General features: G+C 31.2%; 1 protein-coding gene across 1 annotated transcript in view; it reads right to left on the reverse strand.

Moving 5' to 3' along the window:
- Positions 1-12,341: 12,341 nt before the first annotated feature.
- The window catches only part of LOC133182732 (fibropellin-1-like), an 85,953-nt gene continuing 75,671 nt past the window's right edge, over positions 12,342-22,623 (reverse strand). Inside the window, exons 13-23 of the mRNA XM_061317579.1 lie at positions 16,918-17,201; positions 16,474-16,776; positions 15,901-16,048; positions 15,675-15,788; positions 14,245-14,355; positions 14,041-14,151; positions 13,724-13,834; positions 13,521-13,631; positions 13,236-13,346; positions 12,882-12,972; positions 12,342-12,657 (exon numbers count right to left, since the gene is read on the reverse strand). Coding sequence (XP_061173563.1) covers positions 12,342-12,657; positions 12,882-12,972; positions 13,236-13,346; positions 13,521-13,631; positions 13,724-13,834; positions 14,041-14,151; positions 14,245-14,355; positions 15,675-15,788; positions 15,901-16,048; positions 16,474-16,776; positions 16,918-17,201 — 1,811 coding nt within the window. The remainder of the gene's footprint in view (positions 12,658-12,881; positions 12,973-13,235; positions 13,347-13,520; positions 13,632-13,723; positions 13,835-14,040; positions 14,152-14,244; positions 14,356-15,674; positions 15,789-15,900; positions 16,049-16,473; positions 16,777-16,917; positions 17,202-22,623) is intronic.

The following is a 22,623-nucleotide window of genomic DNA, read 5'->3' on the forward strand; positions in this document are numbered from 1 at the left end:
CAAACAAAGCATGACACTATCGCACAGTATTTACGTAAAAATGTGCTAAATAAACGTGTCAGTTTGATATTTTTCTTATATCTCAATGTCTAAAACTGTTATCCTCGTTGTATTGGTATCATTAAAGGATTTCGTGTACATAAGTGTACATATTGCTTGAATAAAAACCAGAGAGGGCAATTGGTTTATCAAAGGGAAAGTCAATCATTATGAAACGAACACAGCTGTCAAATCAAGAATGCGCTCGATCTGAGTCGATATCAAATTGATAAGTTTGTTAGACATACGTTTGAAGTCTTAAATTTGTACTCTTTCACCCAAAATGCTAAATACAAAAATAACCCCTTTTACAAAACAAAAGTAAAACTTTCTCCTTAAAAAATTTAATAACATTTTTTTGTGTATTTGTGTAATAGCTATTACAGCTAGCAAATGTCTGATATCTTACATTTCATTTGTGATTATACTATCATTTTTTCAAACATAAATTGTTTTTTAACTACAACAAAATCACTTAAAATTAATCTTTTCAAGTTTCAGAAAATAATTTAAGCATTTATAATATTTCTAAGCATTTATAATGTAAAGCTGACGAAGCTGTATTGCTATTAAAGGTACGGAAAAAATAATGATAAATGAGAGGGACCTACATGGTTTCTCACGTATTTCCATGATAAATATTATATAGGTCAAATAAGATATATCAGGGTATAATTTCTAAGTGAACACATGAAATTACTTTTAAAAGCAGTTATTTCAATGAAAATAAAGGAAAATAATTTTAAATAGAGTTTTTTTCTATAATAGAAAAATAAATTGTAACAGGTTTGCCCTCAATCTCTAAGAAAACAGTATTATTGTATGTATGTGACATCTTGAGCTCTTCTTTAGAACTATATTTAATTGAATATGGGTATCCGGAATAGCTTTTCAAGTGATTTGAAATTGAATACTATGAAGCTCTAATTTATACATGCATCAATGTTTTTGTTTTCTCTCCTGCAAGGTATGGATTAAACTATTACTCAGTTCCTTGGTGAATGACAAAATCATAAACAAATCTTTCGCTAATGTTTAGTGTTCTAAAACTTGTGCTATTTTAATTTTTTGGCATTAATGGCTTTCTTATTTATGCTTTTCTAGATATTTCACAATCATTTCTAAATCTTTAATTCGTTAAAAGGTGTGGTGACCCAAATTGTTGAAATGCGAATATCTAAAGGAAGGTTGCGAAAAAAAATCTCTTAAATATTGGTAAAAATTAAAACAACACGCCACCATGACCTGTAAGTCAGATATATATTATATATATTTTATGATCTGTACAAGCTGTAATGAATACTACATAAGAACCAAGCGGCAGATTGAACGTTACCAAGCTATTTGTAATTCATTTTGTAACTATCTGAAGAGCCATTAAAAGACAGAAAGCGCTTACAGTTAAAATATTTATTCGAGATTTTATTTCATCATATATATATATATATATATATATATATATATATATATATATATATATATATATATATATATATATATATATATATATATATATATATATATATATTATGTAGGACGCCAAAGTCCGATGGTCTGCGCCAAACCCCGATGGTTTAACACGCCGATGTCCGATGGTGCGGAAAAACGATTGACGGTACTACTGCGCCAAACTGCAATGCCGCGCCATGCCAAGATCTTAAGGTAGGTCGCGCGTTTGCTTTTGTCATCAATTTCGGTACACAATTTCGACGATTCGAGCGGTTGTTTTGTGCACATTTGATTACGACGTCAGTTACGTCACACAGGCGACGTTGCGTTGTTTCCCGTATAATACCCTGAAAATAACTTCATAAATAGTCTACAGGTACGAATCAAGTAGATAAATTCAAAGTGCATGCTCTTGTACGTAAACCTCGAACATGTATGAACCAAGATCGGGTATTATTAAATGACAGTCTGAATTCTGATGTGATTATGTGTAATGTCTTAGAACAAACTAAATACGATACCACATGACAGGAATAATTTATATTGTTAGTGTTACTAAACTGCTAAAAGTCAATCAAAATGAGTCAGCGTAAAAGTTATGGTATGCAAAAAGAAAATTATTGTAAATTTCATAGCCAAAAACTTGAAGGGTTGTATGTGCGCATGTAATTTGCACCTTAAAGTAAGTGCGTATTACACCATGTTTGCCGGGGTGAAACTTTTTCAGGATGGAATCAAGCCTCAACACTAAAAACGGATGAAATTTAATTACAGTACATGTATTTTCCTGTTATTTATCATTATTATTTCAATCATCATAATTATTATTTCTTTATTTTGTATTTGAATCTCGGGTAGTCGCTACGTATATGCAGGCTAACAAATTGTGAAATGCATTTAAAAAATAAATTTAAACAAACACCTGGACTATCAGACTTATATGACACTTTAAACAATTTACAAGTATCAAGTACATTTATTTCTATATAAGAAAAGCTCTCTGTGTATAAGCTAAATGCAAGTGTTTTACATTTTACGTATGGAAATTTGATTGAGAGAATTCGAAATTAAGAAAGTTTGAGAGTTAGGGCTATATACCAGCTTGCGACTAATATAGAAAGAACACAGTCGGTAACCAACTCCCCCCCCCCCCCCCCAATTTTTTTTCATTATTGGAATATATATATATATATATATATATATATATATATATATATATATATATATATATATATATATATATATATATATATATATATATAACAAAATGAAGAACCGGTACAGTTTTGCTGGCTGTATTAAAAATAAAAATCCAAAAAATCACAAAATATTTCCTGCAAGCGCTTTCGACATGTAAGGCTCTTCAACTTGAAGTTAATGCAATATTTGTACATTATCTAATACGGCAACTTTACGCTACCTTGATATATTATGACGTCACAATGAACTTTTGCTTTTGGACGTTACCAGATAACCTACCTGACATTTGTATAACTGCCTGAAGAGCCTTACATGGCGAAAGCGTTTTCAGGAAATATTTTGTGATTTTTTTTGGATTTATATATATATATATATATATATATATATATATATATATATATATATATATATATATATATATATATATATATATATATATATATATATATATATATATATATACTGTAATGTCTAACAAAACTATTAATACGTTAAAAATCATTACCTACATGTATAATTTAATTTGATAGCTAGCTATAAAATGCTTGCAGTATGTTCACACCTCTGAAACCAAATCTAAAACGTGTTTGTATCATTTATTGGAGAACATGGGATGGTTATTTTAGTCAGAAATCAAATAAAACCAAACTGTTAAGACTGGGTTTAAATTTTTGAATGAAATGTTTTCTTTTTCTATTCTTTCAATTATATTGTCTCTAAAAAATTTATAAAAAGGAAACACTTTAAATTGTCCGTGTATGGTGTGTAAAACGTTGCTTTATTCGACAATCTTGTGATGTATATTCAAAATCTTGTGATGTATGTTCTAAATCTTGTGATGTATATTCAAAATTTTGTGATGTATGTTCAATATCTTGTTATGTATATTCAAAATCTTGTGATGTATGTTCTATAGTCTTGTGATGTATGTACAATATCTTGTGAAGCATACTCGAAATCTTGTGATGTATGTGCAATGAAATATATGGAGATAACGAACAGTATTCAAGCTCAAAGTCCATTAAACATTACAAAATAGGTGCAGAGCAAACATGCAGGTGCCATGGAGGAGTGAGCATCCCCTGCCGACCGGTCACACCCGCCGTGTGCTCCTTGTCATGGTCGGGAAATAACGGAAAAATCCGTCGACAATTCAATGTGTAAATAATGGCCTAACAATTCATATGAAAAACGTCAGTCGGCATTTGACTCAATGATAAATTGTATTTGCTGACAAGGTCATTGTATCGACCATAGAACTTACGAAATGATGACTTTAAACGAGACTGCTGATATTCATGTTTCATCAACTTGTTTGTCAATAATTTACCTCGTTTAAGAAATTGTACATATGTAGAGCAATATCTTATTATGTATATTCAAAGTCTTGTGATGTATGTTCTATTTTTTTTTTTTAGATGTATATTCAAAATCTTGTGATGTATGTTCTATAATCTTGTTATGTATGTGCAATATCTTGTGATGTTTATTCAAAATCTTGTGATGTATATTCTATAATCTTGTGATGTATATTCGATAATCTTGTAATGTATGTTCAAAATCTTGTGATGTATATTCAAAATCTTGTTATGTTTACTCAATAATCTTGAGATGCATATTCTATAATCTTGTGATGTATGTGCAAAAATTGCATTGTGGGTTATATTCCACACAATTTCGACAGGCTATGTAAGGGCTTTTTTCTTTGGTCTCCAAAGTGGAAGTACGTACCTTTGTCAACAGTCGCATCTAGATTGCTGTGAACATGGAGATGGATAAAGGAGAGTCCGGGGACTGTAACTTTATTTTACACCTTGAAAGCCAAGGTATTTATACATTTTGAGATATGAGGCGAAAAGTGAGGTCCTTGATACCGTGGGACAGACTATGCATGTATATGTGAATGCTCATTGGGTAACTTCATATGACATCGTTTTACAACACCCCTGCACCTCTGTGGTATTGGTAATCATAAATGCATGAAGATTTACATGTACAGTACAAATAATTTAAATAAACATCCACTTCTGTTGTAAAGTGAAATTAATTTGAAAACTTTCTTCTTAGTTAAGAGATTAAAATGGAAAACTCTATACAATAACAGTATCAGTTTGTCCTTGCATATTCTTTGCTAATTTGTTTTCATTATATTAATTTATTTTTTTATTTTCATTTTCAGATATAAATGCATGCTATGTTTGTAAAACAGATGTAAAGTGTGGGTGGCTTAAAAATATGAAGTTGTCAATAAAATGGAACATTTGACTTATGTCCAACAAGTCCTCTAGAATACAAGTAAAAAATTTCTACTTTTTATGATCCTTCAAACACTTTTCAACAAACCCACAAATTATCCTTGCTATTTTTCTCCCGTCTGCAAAGTAGAGCGACTCTTTGGGATCACTTTACCTGGCGTCTGTCAGTCAAACATTAGATTTGATATTTTGCACTTATTTGCATGGCATTATGAATTTTGTAAAATACCAAGGTTACGGACTTTGAGACCATTGAACGTGACCTTTGACTACTTTATTTTTAAATCATAATGCTAGTATGCAGTTATGCTTTTGATATTTAAGAGACATGACTATGCTGTTTAGCACTGATTGTTGTCAATACCAATAATACAGTCTATATGTCCTTGACATTTGACCTACTTTGCAAAATATACTCCAGACAGTCAACTTATGCTTCTTGAGTTTTGAGAGGCAGGGTATTGATAATTTGCATTTATACATGTTAATGACACTGTACTTGCTGAATTATGTACAGTTACCACATACACACACTGAAATTTAAATACATAATACTAGTACTTTGGAAAAACACTCGGAAAAAGTATACCAGAATGGATCATTGTTGTGTGACAGATTGACAAACTGTAGTAAAGACAGGCTGAAATCTCTTTTAGAGGAGTGTTGGATCAAACAAAAATATTAATGAAATGATAAATAATTTTTAACAATTTCATTTTAATTATTCATTAGCTTTGAGGTTGGGGAAGCGTATTTCTATCAAAGTCTTGTATGTTTTACTATTCAAAGATGTTTTTTCTTCACAGGCAATAAGAACTATAATGCTAGTAGCAAACAAATAGCTGACCACTCTTAAGATTTATTTACACCTTTAATGATGAAATATAGGGAAGGTGACACATGTGTTCCTTGGAACACTCTAGTTATTTTATTCTGTACATTTTTAATGAAAGTAAAAGAGCATTAGACAGGCCATTTGATAATTAGTACAGAAATTTCCATGAACAGAAATTGGCAATGCTTGGCAGGTTTATTGGTAAAATTTGAACATTGAATGCCTTATTAAACGCGCACTTTCTAAAGAAAGTTCGGGTATATTAATGTTACTCATGTCCGGCCGGCTGTCTGTCACACTTTCTTCTTAATCTAACTACATAAGCAGAATTCAATTAATCTTTTGGAATATTATAGGTGTGTCCTATAGATGTTTAATAAGGTTTTGGGATTTTCAATTTAACCCTGGGGGCAAAACGAGGGTCGAAAATAAGATTTTTCCTACAAAAGCCTGGTTCCCAGAACTCCTACATTTTACGCAGTAGCCTAATCATCTTTTGGAAGATGATTGGTGGTGTCCTGTAGATCTGCAATAAGGTTGCGGAATTTTCAATTTCACCCTCGGGGTCAAATGGGGGTTGAAAATGATGTTTTTTACCAACCCATGGTTCCAAGAACTCCTCTTACACTTTATACAGTAGCCTATTCGTCTTTTGGAAGATGCTTGGTAGTGTCCTGTAGATGTGCAATAAGGTTTCGGAATTTTCATTTTCACCCCAAGGGTCAAATTGGGGTCGATAAATGATGTGGTTTTTTTATATATACAAAAAGACCCTGGTTCCCAGAACTCCTCTAACATTTTATGTAGTAGCGTAATCATCTTTTGGAAGATGCCTGGTAGTGTCCTGTAGATGTGCAATAAGGTTTCAGAATTTTCATTTTCACCCGGGGGTAAAATGGGGGGGGGGGTGTAAAAAAGACGTTCAAAGTCTTAATGTCAAAGATTTCATGAGTTTTGACCTGGTTGTCTTTTTTCTTAATTTGACCTTGAATGAAGAAAGGGTCAAGGAAAAAAAATTGATGCAGCAAATATTGTGTCAATGTCTTCTATCCAAGTTCCAAATTTGATTTCATAAAGTCAAAGGCTTCTCAGATTATGCCCTGAATTTTATTTTCATGTAAAAGATTGACCTTAACTTTATAAATGGGTCATGGTAAAAAAAGTTCTTGGCATGCACCCTTTCTCCATACCACCTCTCCATGTTTCAAGACTGAAGATTCAATGTCAAAAGGTTCTTAAGTTATGGTTTGGTGGTGTTCTCAATTTGAACTTGAATGACGAAAGGAGTCAGGGTCAAAATTTTGATGCAGTGCATCTTGTGTAAATGTCTTCTTTCTAAGTTACAAGTTTTAAATCCTAATGTCAAAGGGTTCCCAGGTTATAGCCTGGACTATATTTTGATGTAAAGATTGGCCTTGACCTCATCAAAAGGTCAAGGTCAAAAAGTTTGGTGGCCTCAACCCCATTTCTATACCACCTCTCCATGTTCCAAGTTTGAAGTCTTAATGTCAAAGGGTTGTCAAGTTCCGGCTCGGACAAAATTTGATTGAAGAAGAAAATGGACAAAAACAGTATGTAGACTAGTAGAGTCTACTTGTTGCATAAAAACTGTAGGAGGAGTAGAATTTTGAAAGAACAAATTTGTTTCTGCATTATGTAATGAAACTTTCACTTAAGATTCAACTTTTCTTGCCCAGTGGTTCTTGAGAAGAGTTTTTTCTTATACAGTAAAGCATGCTTAAACACGCTTAATATAATGAATTGTTGCTTACAGCAAAGCGATTTCCAAATATATTGTAAACTTAATGGATATAAGCAATTACACTTATAACAAAGCAAAATTAATTATTATACCCTGAGGGGTATGTTTACCTGTCTTCAACAAGTCAGGTTCACAGTGAGTACTTTTCAAGCATAATTGATCGAGTTCATTTCTACTGATCTTGAGCTAATTTATAGGAGTTCCATGGGAAATTTGTAACAAACCACGATAAAAGACTTCTGGCTGGGTCCTTTTGTAATCATAGATATAGATCAAAGACAATATAGTGAGTAAACTTATTTTTTATTTTACATGTCTGGGAGGGATATCATTCATGTTGCAGTATGAATTAGTGAAAACCTAAAAAGTCATCTCATAAAGAAAATTGTCTTATAATTCCATTTTAATTTTGACTCAAGTAGATGTTAGTGCAGAGTCGAATCCACTGCGGGACATGGAGACCAGTCCTTCGGATGAGACTGTATAAGCCGAGGTGTTGGCATGAAAAAAAATCCCTCACTGCTCAATGACCCTAAGTGCCGAGCATAGGTCAAAATTTGCAGCCCTCTAGATCCGGGTTGAAAATTGACCCTGGGGTCAATTGTGTGATTTACAGGAAAGTTCAACGACGAACCCCACAATACCTACTTATTTTGTTTAAGTAGAGGATCGAAAGGGGGGGGGGTTAGAACCATCTAAGGTAACACAGATCCCATGTAAATTTTTAAGATTATATGAAGAATTTTTTTGTAAACAATATATTTCGACAATACAGCGAAGATGGCAAAAATGCATATATTTTAAACAAAATGATGAAGAAGTTTTATCATTGAGACAAATTTTTGTGGTTCTGGGTTCGTATGCATAAAAATTCTTAAGTCCTTAGGCATATACTTAAGTATCATTTTCCTGCTTAGCAGATTGGAATTTTACTTAGCATCTTGCTTAGAATGTTGCATAAAACTTCTCAACTCTTAAGTATATGCTTAGTTTACAGATATTTCAAAGAGCTAGTCACACAAAAACAGTTAAAGGAATTTTACAAAAAATGAAATAGAAAAAAAAATGAGGAGATTAAATCAATGAAATAAATAACAATCTGCAAGTATATCCTTTATTATATGGCATTTACATACTTTATTGACGCTAGCTATTTATTATCAAAACGGTTCAAAATATGACGTCATTTGATTGTTGCATAGTTTGTCAACGTCCAGCAGCTATAAAATGCAGCCCTTTTTGAGTTCAGTGCACCAGTGCGATGTACGTCTAGATACATGTTAACTTATTTTTACATTATGTCAAAATAATTTGATTTCCATGTATCCTATATTACATGTAATCTATACAATCATTCAATCGTCAATCACAGATCAATTAAGATGTCAATAATAAAAAAGCTAAAAATATAAATAGCTCAAAACTATTGATTAAGTAACGAGAGAGAGAGAGAGAGAGAGAGAGAGAGAGAGAGATAGAGAGAGATAGAGAGAGAGAGAGAGAGATATTTTCTACTGACTGTATTCAGAAAAAGCGCCAAATATTACGCATGTGATTATATAAACGAATTAAACCTAAGTTCATCGTGGGAAAGGTGCACACTATGTCCTTTCATTCTCTAAAAAATATAACTTCAATTTCAAAACTAAATAAATAAAGTTTGATTCACTCTCCCCTCTCAATTTTGCGTCCAGTTTTGTTTTGTTTTTTATTTCTTTGTTTCTTTTTGCTCTGTTGCCTTCTTTAGCCATCTTTACCAGTGTGTATACATGTACCTCCTTTTTTGTCCGAGCAGACGATAATATAAACACGTCATCGATATCAAACGAAATAATTGCGATCAAATCGATCAAAATATAAGAAAAAAATAGTTATAACAGGAAGGTGAATCTTTAAATTAATATGATTTGTATTTTCATTATTTTATTTCTTTGTGTCTACATCAAAACTTGTGTATATTTAAATTAAAGTGAAAGAGGAAGTGACTTTATTGACATGGCATCAGTGTACTTAAGCACATTACGATATGCTTAGCTAAGAATCACTAAGCATGTTTTAGTCAACGGAATCTAAGCATCTTACTTAGCTAAGAATGTGCTTAAGAAATTTAAGTATACAGTTAAGAAAATTCTTAGAATTTTTATGCATACGAATCCTGATCTACATGTGAAACTAACATTCACCAAAAGGTGTATTTATAAAACATGCACAATAGAGAAAAAAAATCACAATATGAGTATTCTTTTTTTGCAAAAATAACGACAATGATAGTTTATTATTTGATCACGAATTTGAATCTGTATAATCTAGCCTATTGAAAATGATTATGTAGCATTACAAATTCCAATATGATTATATCTATTATATTTTTTCTTATATTTCAATTTAAATAAGTGACATAATTACATAAAAGCATTAACATTGCTCAATCAATATATTTTATTTATTTCAAAAGGTGATAAGATATGGAGATAACGAACAGTAATCAAGCTCAAAAGTCCATTGAAACAATACCAAATCGGGAGCAGAGCAAACAAGGACCTCTACAAAACATCAGAGGTGGGATCAGGTGCCATGGAGGAGTAAGCATCCCCTGTCGACTGGTCAACCCCATTTGATAAAAAGAAGTTGCACATATTTATTAAAAAGCAAAACACTCATGCATTTAGATTTTGTTATATTTGACTGATGTGGCCTTGATTAAAGTATAACGTATAAACAATAATACACATCTTGCAATGGATTCGAATTTCCACAATTTGGATAAAGTTTCCCTGTTCAAATAATTACTAAAGCAGCTCAGAGAGAATGACAATTCATCAATAACGGATTCTTACAAATAAAGAATTAAAAAACAATCCAAAGAAAGGAAATGGTACTGTTGTTGAAATGTTTGATGTATAACTATCATCATTTGAGCGTAATTTACTGTCACCAGCAGACAAACCAAAACGATAAAATTGATTAAGTGGGTAACAATTAACTGATTGAGGCAAGATGACAGAAACCCCCTACGTGCTGTGGTTATCGAGTGTATGTTGGCTAGACAAAATTGTATTAAAACAAATATACATTAAAGAACTCACTGACGTGACACAAATTGTTGATTTGTCACGTCTCATAAAAATCAAAAGAAAACATCACACTTAATTTTTTTCAATTAAACACTTCTAAATAAAAAGAAATAAAAAGTGTGCATTGTATTTAGGTTTTAATGAAACATTTTCATAATCGAGATCTGTTGATACATTTCATAATCCTTGTCAATACACCTCATAGTTTTACAGGTACTTTTGATTAAGTACATACATGTAAGTATTCGATTCAGATTTTGGACATCTCATATTAAAAAACTAAAAAAAAAGTATAGGGGCTTTGAATAAAACAAATATCAAATAAGGTCTTAAATATTAATTTCAGATTCTTATGAGGATCTTAGCTAATTATTAGTTAAAGATCTCTCAAACAGTTTTATTTATATGGAAAGTGACCTGTCTTAAATCCTTAAAAAGAATCAATTCATTCATGACATTTAGCCACAACCTTTTTCCAGAAACTGCTTAGTAAGATACATGTACTCAAAAGGGATAAAGATTATTGCACTTCCCAACCTTTCCTTCAAGAAGAAAAGGACAATTTTATTTTCTTTCTATTTTTTCTGCAGTATACACAGAGATATTCGTGAGTGCTTTTAAAATCTTAGATGTTTGATACATCGATCAGTGTTTTTTTTTAAAGATATATTTACATTTGGGCCTATTGTGTATATCACAAGTATTTCTTGTCTTAAAATATATAGAGAGGAAAAAAAAGTTCCTCTTCTTATTCAATAGGAAAATCATGTTAAGCAAATCTTTTTTATATTTAATATGAAATTAATTTTTATTTATGTCGAATACATTTCTGAAAATTTATTAAAAAAAATATTAGACATTTGGATGCTTGTGGATGGATGTAGATTTTGATCTGTACTCAGTAAAAAAAAAATCCTAAATATTTCTACGATTACCTAATCATTACAGAGATCAAGGCGGATTTGACCAATATGATTAGAACACTTTGTGGAAGTTGACTCTTTCTTTTTCTTCAAATAACACTATGCATTATATTCTGTTTCAAACCAATACCTTTACTTTAAGATTTAACTTCGCTTTTTGTTTAATGGTCAAGTTTTTTCTGTCCAAGTAACAGTCCAATCTTTAAATATATCAGTACAGAGAAAGTAAAATACATATACATGTTTATCAGAATAATACTAATATTTGACTGTTACTTTCTAACGTCGGAAGGACAAGTTGGTTTTTTTTAATGACAAGAGAATAGGAATGATGTCCCATCAATTTCTTTTTATTGAAAATAAGTAAACTTTGTACATGTATTTTTAGTGAGATTTGAAAAACAATTAATTATGACAAACAACAATGTAACAACACGACTTTAAAGTTTGACTTTTTTCCTAAAAAAAATAAAGTAAATAAACACATAAGCAACACTAGATGATAAACACACATTCATACCAACTCATACCAAAAACCCTCACCTCTCGCTCAAATACACATACACACCCAGAGAGAGAGAGAGAGAGAGAGAGAGAGAGAGAGAGACAGAGTAGAATTTTTACAGATCTTCGAAATATTATCCTTTTTTCCCTCATATTTTATCTTATTGCAGGATATATTCGGAAAGACAAACAGAAAAGAAAGGAAGAAGAGGACAAAAAATAGAACACCTCTCCAAACAAGTCGATTGAGGTATATATTAAATAATACTTTTGGATTAATAGTGTTTTTTTAAACATCCATTAATGTTTTGTGCCATCTATTTCACAAACATTTAAACTCTTTGGCAAATCTACGTGAATATAATAAATATTGCTGGCCTGAAATGCTGAATTATCCGTGAAACGTTGTGTGTTTTTTGGAGTATTGCTCGAAATGGCATTAATTTTTCCACTTGGTTTAGTCAAATTTGTGATTCTTTGCCATAACTGATTTATAAATCCTAAGAAATTAAAATAAGTAGAGAAACTTTGTGTCTGTTTTCCGAAGGATGTCTTACTAGGCCCTAAAGGTGTATCACTAAAGTTAATGACTCCAAACATCTCACTTTCACTGTCTCTATAATAAAAAGAAAGATAAAATTCCACTTACTTAAAAGGGACATGTATAAAATGATTAAGTAAACGAGTATGCTTCACTTAATGTCGATACATTTTAGATATGTATTTCACATATGTATAACCGATGCATTTTAAAATCTCCTTAATTTTTCACTGATTTTTTAATCTTTTTTTTCAAATATTTGTTCATTTGTGAAATAAAAATAGAATCAACCTCCGTACCTTTTGATTCTTTTCCACAGAAGTAACAGAACAAGGGCAAATACCAACAGCAGTAATCCTACCAAGAATGGTATTAGATAGGAGAAGTTAACTGGAAAGCGGAGATAGGTGATAAATAATAAAATAAGTGTTTTCTCTTGTAGGAACCGTTTTATAATTATATAACAGGGCCAATAAAGTTAACTGTCATATGATAAAGTATAATATGGGTAGCATACATCCAACATGACGTTTATTTAAACAATATATTTGAAAACATTATGTATACAACTTAAATTCGCCTAAAAAACTTACTTGAATGAAACTTGAATTGAACATAATTTTTTCTTGAATAACATTCATATCTATACGTACACTGTGAACAATCTCTCCCATAATATGCCGTATCACAAACACAAATGTAATTATTAATTTCATCAATGCATAATCCATGCTTACATGGTGAACTTGAACATTCGTCAATTTCTATAATAAAAAAGAAATAAGGAGTAATAAAATCTAAAGACATTCAAAGTCTTATCCATTTCTATATGGTAATTTTGCAATGCCCATTTATCATAGTTTGTGTTTGTCCAGTTTCACTCGATCAAAATTATTCAATGTAAAAAAGAAAAGGAATGTATTGAATTATAGATATACCTGTCTCACAGATGACTCCGGTATATCCAGGTATACATTCACAGGTGTATCCATTGACTTGGTCAGTACAATTACCGTGTATGCAGGGAGAACTGGCGCATTCGTCAATGTCTGTGCAGAATGACGAAAAGGAAATAACGTAAATATTGCATGCAGTTTTAAATCGGCGTATGAAAAGGAGAAAGAAATTTTAAAATACAAACCTATCTGACAATTGGTTCCGGTAAATCCTGCATAACACTGACATGTGTAGTGATTAACATGGTCAGAGCAGTTTCCATGGACACAGGGTGAACTCTGGCATTCATTGATATCTGTGAAATCCAATATAAATTTTAGAACAATGACTAACTTAATGTCGACTATTGTTTGGTATCATCATTTAGAATTATTTTTTAACTAGATGTAATACCAAGGTCTTTTTTAGCAAACGTGGGGAATATAGACGAGAAAACTAAACGATACAAGCTTTTAAATGGACACTCACTATTTCCATATATTTGAATGAAATGTTACTCACCTACTTCACAATGGATTCCAGAATATCCCGGCATGCAATTACACACGTACCCATTGATATGATCCGTACAGTTACCATAAACACAAGGAGAACTAGCACACTCGTTAATATCTTAAGAGAAATTGAAATAGAAATAGAAATGCTGTTCTATTGAACAAATTGTAATAATGAAATTTTAAAAATTGAAAACAATTAGATACAAACCTGTCTGACAGTTAATTCCTGTATAACCATCCAGACAATGGCAAGTATAATGATTAAGATGGTCAGAACAGTTTCCATGGATACATGGCGAACTTTGGCATTCATCAATTTCTAACAAAAAATCATTTTGAAATCAATAAATTTTGCTTCTTAAGACCTCTTGCTATAATATGTAAATTTACACTAGAAAGGGAAAATGTGGCATAAATCAGCGAAGACTATAAATATTCGTTTAAGATGAGTAAAACATAGGTAGACTACACGTAATACGTTCTTTTGGGAAAGAAAATCACGATTTTTTTTTTTTTCAAAAATTGAAATGATGCATTGCGTTTGCAGTTAAACTATTTTTCAAACACTTGTCGTCTTGGTCCAACATTATTAGAAATGATTTAGAGTATGTATCATAAATAATATAAAACCTTCAGACAGTAAAGTTAAAGTGATTTCTTTTTCTAAATGCTATCAGATTTAAAGAAAAAAACTTAATAAAAACTTATTATAATTAACTATAGTTTACTATAGTACAAACTTAATTACTTTGATACTTTACTATAGTACATTCTTAAATAATTTGTAAATTTACTATAGTACATACTTTGATACTTCACTTTAGTATATACTTTAATACTTTGATACTTCATTTTAGCATATACTTTAATTTTTTGATATTTCACTTTAGTACATACTTTACTGTAGTTCATTCTTTAATAATTTGACACTTTACTATAGTACATACTTTAATACTTCCATACTATACTTTAATTTCCTTTGATACTTTGCATCTTTACTATGGAACTTTGATTTACCATGAAATTTTATTCTAGTACTGTTATTTTTAGATTTAGATCATTGATAACCGTGGAATTTAATACCAATGATGATATTTGAATAATCTTTCCTTTAACATGTAACAAAGAAATCTGAGAATTGAGATGAGAAAGAAAACGTGACAATTTAAACTTTTTAGAATACTTTGGTTTAAAATAGTAAAAACTTCTTTACTTTTTGAAAATACTAAAATATTTTTTAAAGAAATGTTTCGTTTGAATTGTTCTTTTTAGGGACTCCTTTCTTGCCAAATACGAAGAGATTCCCAACTGAAAGAATAAACATTTAAGATTTGAGTCTTTCCAGATTTCTTTCGAAATAAGAAAAAAAAGGTTGAATATCAATCTTATCTAAGTACAGATTCATATGTCATCCAGATATCTAATTTCAAAAAAGTTAATAGGGCCCAGTAATATACATGTAGTCATTATTTGAATACAGCATGTTTTCTTGAAATTATGATGTTTGGGAAGAAAAAATAGAATTACTGCTAGAGAAGATTTAATGTGAGTCTTTTGACAATACTTGGATAACTGGATAACTCAACACTCATTTAACGCGTTTTACTCGTTTAACGTGTAAATCTATCTAATGCTTACCATTTTCACAGTTTACACCCGTGTATCCAGGGTCACAGATACATTCATAATAAAGATATTCATTTGAACAATTTCCATGAACACAGGGAGAACTGGCGCATTCGTCGACGATATCTGCACAAAAATTATCAAACATACTAAAAATGGCAGCGTTATTTTCTTAAACAATTGAAATATATAAGAAGAATTATAAGTTGAGATAAACGAAGTTTATAAGAGAACAAACCTGCATTAGTTATTTTAGCTTGATCCACTCTAAATACAAACTGTCCAGGAATTCCAATGTTAGACATCTGAGAAAGATTTAACACAGCGTCTGTCATTGACCCGGGAACTGAATAATAATTCTCTCCATCACCAGCATTAAACCCGACCTTCCAAAAGGGAACAGATACATTTAGATTACTAAAATATGTACGTGATATGTCATATTCCTATAGGTAAAAGAGGCACAAAGTTTACGCTCTATTGCTTCATGTTGTATTTATAAAAGTTACTGTTACCTGAGCAGATTTTGTCCAAGTGATTTTGTTGTAATTAAATACAACAAATGAATGAACACCATTGTTGATTAAAACAAGTTGAAATGTGTTCCACTGTCATAATAGATAACAAAATGATAAGTAATTCAATTTAAGACATTTACGTACTGATGAACATAGGTATAATTTTTTATGTATTGATTTTTAAAAGTTAAAAAAAATGAAAGATTTGAAAAGAAATTAAACATTATTATTCATATTCGTATAATATTCGTATTGCTCAAAATAATACACAAATGCAAGTACTACAATGTTACCTGTTGACAATTTATTGTTCCGGTGGGAGAACAGCTATACGCAGCTACATCTTCCCATGTAATTATCATCATCCACGTGGCAGTGAAAGTTACAATGTCAGGAAAGAGAGAGTTGATTTTATTTGTTCCTCTTTGTAAAATAGTTGTGTCTGTTGTTATGCGATACCATAATTTCCCACCTTGCCTTGTATCTATATCAGTCCAAAATGGTGCTATGATTCTATGACTTCCATTAATTGGGAAGGGCTGTGAAGTAAACTGTCTTAATGGAGTCTCAAACGTAGTGTCGCCGTTGTTATTTACCTAAGAAGTAATACTGATTTGAGGTAAACTTTATCTTAACGGACATAATACATGTATCATATTTTCCAAAAAGTTCTTCATAAAAGTAATAACTGAAAAAGAACAATATCATTCATACTGAGAGAAATAACCTGTACTTACGTAAATTGAATTATATGATGACCCAAAGAAAGGAAATGACACAACTATAGGAATTCTAGAAGTGGAGTTGTCGTCATTTGCGGGCAATTCGCTGTCTCCAGCGGCTAGACCAAAACTATAGAACTGACTCAATGAGTAGCCGCTGCAAATGTTTAGTACTGCTGATACTATTACTAAAGCAAAGGTTGGGTAAGACATTGTTGAAGATCTTGTTTTTGACTTATTTGGATCTGTAGATTTGAGGCTTTTATATAGAAAATCAGGAAAGTCCACAACTAGGAAGACTAAAAGAACAACCAATGCCATTAAGTTTACACTAACTACTGCAATGTCACATTACATGTATATACAGCAAACAATGCATTGACATGTCTAAAAGTGTCCTCTTTGTCGTATCGTTAAACGGTTTTGTGTACATAAGTCTATTAATTTTATTGCATGAATAGAGTCACAGAGAATGGTAGATTATCAAGAAGGAAGTAAATGATTATGTAACGATCACAGCTGTCAACTTAAGACTACGTTCTGAATCGATAGCAAACTGATAAGCATATTAGAAATACGTTAAAGATATCTAAACAAATTGCACTCTTTCACCCAAATATAATTTTTTTGTATTATTATTTTTATTATTATTATTATAATATATAAGTATCCTTATAAAGTGAATTCCTCTGTGCTTTCTATATCAATATTCTTCACATAGTACAGAAATGTAAGTTTAAGAGTTATTGTAAAGTTAATGTGCTTTCAAATAATGTTAGTTTCAAAGCAATGTGTATCAGTAAAGATCCTCTAATAAAACATTTGTCCAAATAGCTTATCTCAATTTCATTTTCTAATTGCTGTTTCCCACTTCCATTCTCGTGTAGTTTGGGTGGAGTCGCGAGAATTTCATCGGCATCAAAACGTTTTATTTACTTGCCTAGATAGCTTGCGATCTAGAACGCTGTTTCTGCACTGCTAGGATTGATTTATTGTACCGGTATGTTGTTTAACGTTCATTCGATAATTTTTCACTCATATAGAGACGTCACCGTATACCGGTCAAATTTAGACCTATGCTCGGTACGCAGAGCCATTGACCAGTGAGGGTTTTTATCGTGCCAAAGTCTACCGTGACAAGGGACCTCGGTTTTTAAGAATATATCCGAAAGACCAGTGTTTTTCACTCCTAGTGCCGGGCGCTTGGCGAAGGAACAGTCACTACCTATGTTTACGTCTTAAATTTGACGCAGCGCCGCAAACGAGAATCGAACCCGGGCCTCCCGATCACGAAGCGAGAGTACGTTACCGTGACCGGTGCACTGCTAGAAGAAAGGAGTTCAACCACGGCTAGGGCTTGAGTAGTACGGAAGCCCATTTAGGACCTATAAAAAACTTTTTGAGTTCGATATAACGAATTGTCATATTATTTTTATATCGAATTAAATTTGTTACATGTATAAAAGTTGTTTAAATTCGTTATAACGAATTAAATTTGTTATAACAAATTTGTTGAATTCGTTCTAACGAAATCAAAAATTTGTTGTAAGAGATTAAATTCGCTTTAACGAATTTCAAATTTTGTTATAACGAAATAAATTTGTTTAATCAAATTCAACAATGAGGGCCTATAGAAAATATAGATAAATTCAATATAATGAATTGTCCAATTTGTCAAAACGGATTTAATTCGTTATAACAAATTAAAGAATTCGTTTCAACGAATTTAATACGTTATAACAAGTTTAAGAATTCGTTGAAAAGAGTTTAATTCGTTATAACAAATTTTTGAATGCTTTATAACAAATTCAATTTTATAACTGATAAAATTCGTAATTACGAATTCAAAGACATTAATATAACGAATTTAATTTGATACTTCGTTATATCGATTCGACAATTCGTTATATCGAATAGCTATGATCAATCAGTTCTACAACAGCTAGGTAATGCGATACAATGCGATGTTGGCGAGATCATAGACCTAAAACAGGTTTAGGTCTATGCCAAGATTCAGTACTATCATCAAGAAAATGGGAACATCGGTAGCAATATAATATTTTTTTCTGAAACTATTCTGCCTAATTTACTGTACTTTTCTTTCGTTTAGATTGGCAATCAATTTAAAACACAGAACTTGATATTGATATCGTCTCAAATTTTTACATAGTATCTATAGTCTCACCAAAATGTTATTTAATTAATGACTGTGTGTACACTATCGATTTTACATAATGCAGTTAGCAGAAGTGGTTGGTTGTATTGATAAGCCAATTTTGCAATAGAAATCTTTATACCTTACTTAAATCTATGTTGATATATATTAGGACACGAAAGCGTCGACTGATTTTTTGTATGTAACTGATTTCAAATTAAGTTAAAATTAAATAAAATGGACACGTATTAATGAGCTTTGTTACATACTTTAAAATTAAAAAAAAAAGATTCTGTTACATTACAGGTGTATTTTATTCGAAAGTAAATTTGAACGCATTTTTATAAAATTTTATAATTTATTAAAGATTAAATGAACTCCCATGCCGTAAAAAACGTGCTAAGTTTTTAGAAAAAGAAATCAGGGGTTTGTTTTTATCTTTACACGTTCCACTATAATTTTCTAGAACTGTCGATGAAGATATTTAAAAATCTTTATAAATTCACGATACAGTACTCGTGTTACCTCATACTTATTGATAAAGTACATAAATATATGTTAGTCAAAAACAGAATTACGTAGATTTACAAAAACTTTATTAAGATATTCTCATTACAAGTACAAGTATACGTAAAAATGCATGTCCAGGTGTAACGAATAGACAAACCTTCTGCTTCAAGACTCATCTTATTTTACTGATAACCCTCTGGATTTGGGACCTTCAACAACCTGTTATCCAGATAGACTTTCTTGTACTTTTCATTATTTAGTCATATGCATATATGAACATGTTGTATGCTATCAAAAATGGCAACACTAAGTATTGCATTACCTAGCTGATATCTAACTGATATATCATAGAATCTCATAAATTACAACAATTCAGGGAGAATTTATCTACAATGTAACATTAAAATTTTAAAATTTAACACTTTGTTTTAGTTGAAAAACATTAAAATATGTTAGAAACTTTTAGAGAGAGATTCTACTAGCTTATTTTGTTTTTGTAATTCTACCCAAACCTTCATGTATATATACTTGCGCACATATGATATCACGAGGCTTGGATATACATGTATACATAGTGAGGAATACGAATATTTTTCCAGTGAGTGATTCGTATTAGTTTATTTGATATCACACGGCTTGGAAATACATAGTGAGAGATATGAATATTGTTCCAATGAGTGATATATTCTGGATAAAACACTAATCATGTGTTGAATAAAAATACGTTTGTTTTAGTATTGTTTTGCAATACATGTATTCATTAATATTTTGTGTCGTCTACTTCATCTGCATTAAAGTTTCTTTGCAAATCTACAAATACAGTCCGAGTTTTGTTGACTTGAAATGCTGACTCATCCGTAACACGTTGTATGTTTTTCGGGGAGTTATTAGAAAATGCTGTAATCTTTCCACTTAGCTTGATCACGTTCATGATTCTTTGCCATAACTGATTAATAAATCCTAAAACTTTTGAATTGGTGGACAAACGTTGTGTTTGTTTTTGGAACGATGTCTTAGTTGGCCCTAAAGGTGCATCACTAAAGTGTATGACTCCAAGCATCTCCATTTCACTGTTACTACAATCATACAAAAGTCATTCATTTCCTCAAGCCAAATAAAAAATGCTTAAAGAAATTAAGCATGGCTTCAGGTAATGCCCATATACATGCACTTCACATACACTCAATATATGAAGAGAAGTCTCATTATTTTGTTAATTTTAAACAATTTTCATTGTGATTATAAGTACCTCGTACTTGTTTGTTGACATGTGAAATGAATATAGATGAAATAACTCTCCTTACATTTTAAATCTTTTCCACAGAAGAACAATGGCAAATGACAACAACGGCAATCCTACCAATAATGGTATTAAATAGGAAAAGTTAACTACAAAAAAAGAAAAAAAGGTAATTTTCTATTCTGGAATGGCTTCATAATGAAGAATTGAAATTGTAATAGTCATTCGATTAAGTATCCTATTATATCTGACAAGAGTTTTGGAAAGATATATTTTAAAAAGAATATGTATGTTAAATAAATTTTCCAACAAATCGAAAATCTGGAGGAATTTTGAATTGAACGTCATTTGGCTTGATTTACGTTTATGATATTTATACGTACACTGTGAACATTCTCTCCCATGATATGCCGTATCACAGACACAAACATAGTTATTGATTTCATTAATACATACTCCATGTTTACATGGTGAACTTGCACATCCGTCAATAAAATTTGCTAAAAAGTATAAAATATACAGGTTTATCAAATGTTTACTGTTTTATATAGCTCATAGGATATCGTTTTCATATCCATGGTTGTTACACTACATCATAGATTTAAAAAAAATCAATCAAAACATTTTTTTAAATAAAGGTCAGAAAAATGATAATGTCTTCTAAAGTTGATTTGTATGGGAAGTAAATGTACCTTCTGTTTCACAGTTGACTCCAGTATAACCAGGTATGCACTCACAGGTGGAGCCATTGATTTGGTCAGTACAAGTACCATGCATGCAGGTAGAATTGGTGCATTCGTTAATTTCTGTTCGGAATGATAACAATGAAATAATACAAACTATTTTTTAGTTCAACAAACGAAATAGTATGGAAGAGATTATCGGTAAATTATAAGAATAATAAAATGCAAATCTATTTGGCATTTTGTTCTGGTAAAGCATAACACTGACATGCGTAGTGATTATCATCATCAGAGAAATTTACATGGATTCATGGTTAACTTTGGTATTCATTTATTTCTGTAAAAGTTGGATATAAATTACTTTAGGCTGTAATCATTTCACATCGTCCCGTTATAAGTAAAAGGCATTAGGGTGAAAGGAGTTTGTAAAAAACGGCATTTTGAGAGGATCATATTGAACTCAGAAAAGTTTTTTATTCTAGAAAATTGATTTAAGGCTTCTGTGCACCCTTTACCCACTGACACTCTAGGAGTGAAATTTGAGCAAGACTGGACTAAGATGAGAGAGATAATTCAAAACAAGTATTTCACTAAGAGATGTTTTAAATTTTCCGTGATCTTTCATCTAGAAAATTAGTTCAAGGTCACTATACACTCTTGACTCACCGGCAGTTTATGGTTGAAGTTTGAACCAGATTAGGTCAAGGGGAGAGAAAATTGATTTATAAAAGATGTTCTTACCTTGACCCTTGATCTACAAAATTGATTCAAGGTAACTGCATGCCTTTTAACCTCAGACACTGTATGGGTCAAGTCTAATCCAGATTGGATCAAGGAGAGAGAAAAATATGTTCCTAACAAGTATTTTACACAATTTATTTGAACTTGACCTTTGAACTAGAAAATTGATTCAAGATTAGTGCTCACCCTCTACCAACAGACAATTTATAGGTGAAGTTTGAATCAAAATGGCCCAAGGACATAGTAAATATGCTTTGGACAAGGATTTTACAATGTCAAGTTTGACCTTGACCTTTGATCTAGAAAATTTGCTTACGATCACAGCGCATCCGTTAGCTACCGACATAACACTCTTTGGGTAAAGTTTGAGACAGACTGGCTCAGAGGATTGA

This window comes from Saccostrea echinata, unplaced genomic scaffold (genome assembly GCF_033153115.1).
Source record: "Saccostrea echinata isolate AGI-Se365-2 ecotype Australia unplaced genomic scaffold, CSIRO_AGI_Sech_v1 ptg000009l, whole genome shotgun sequence".
Lineage (NCBI taxonomy): Eukaryota > Metazoa > Mollusca > Bivalvia > Ostreida > Ostreidae > Saccostrea > Saccostrea echinata.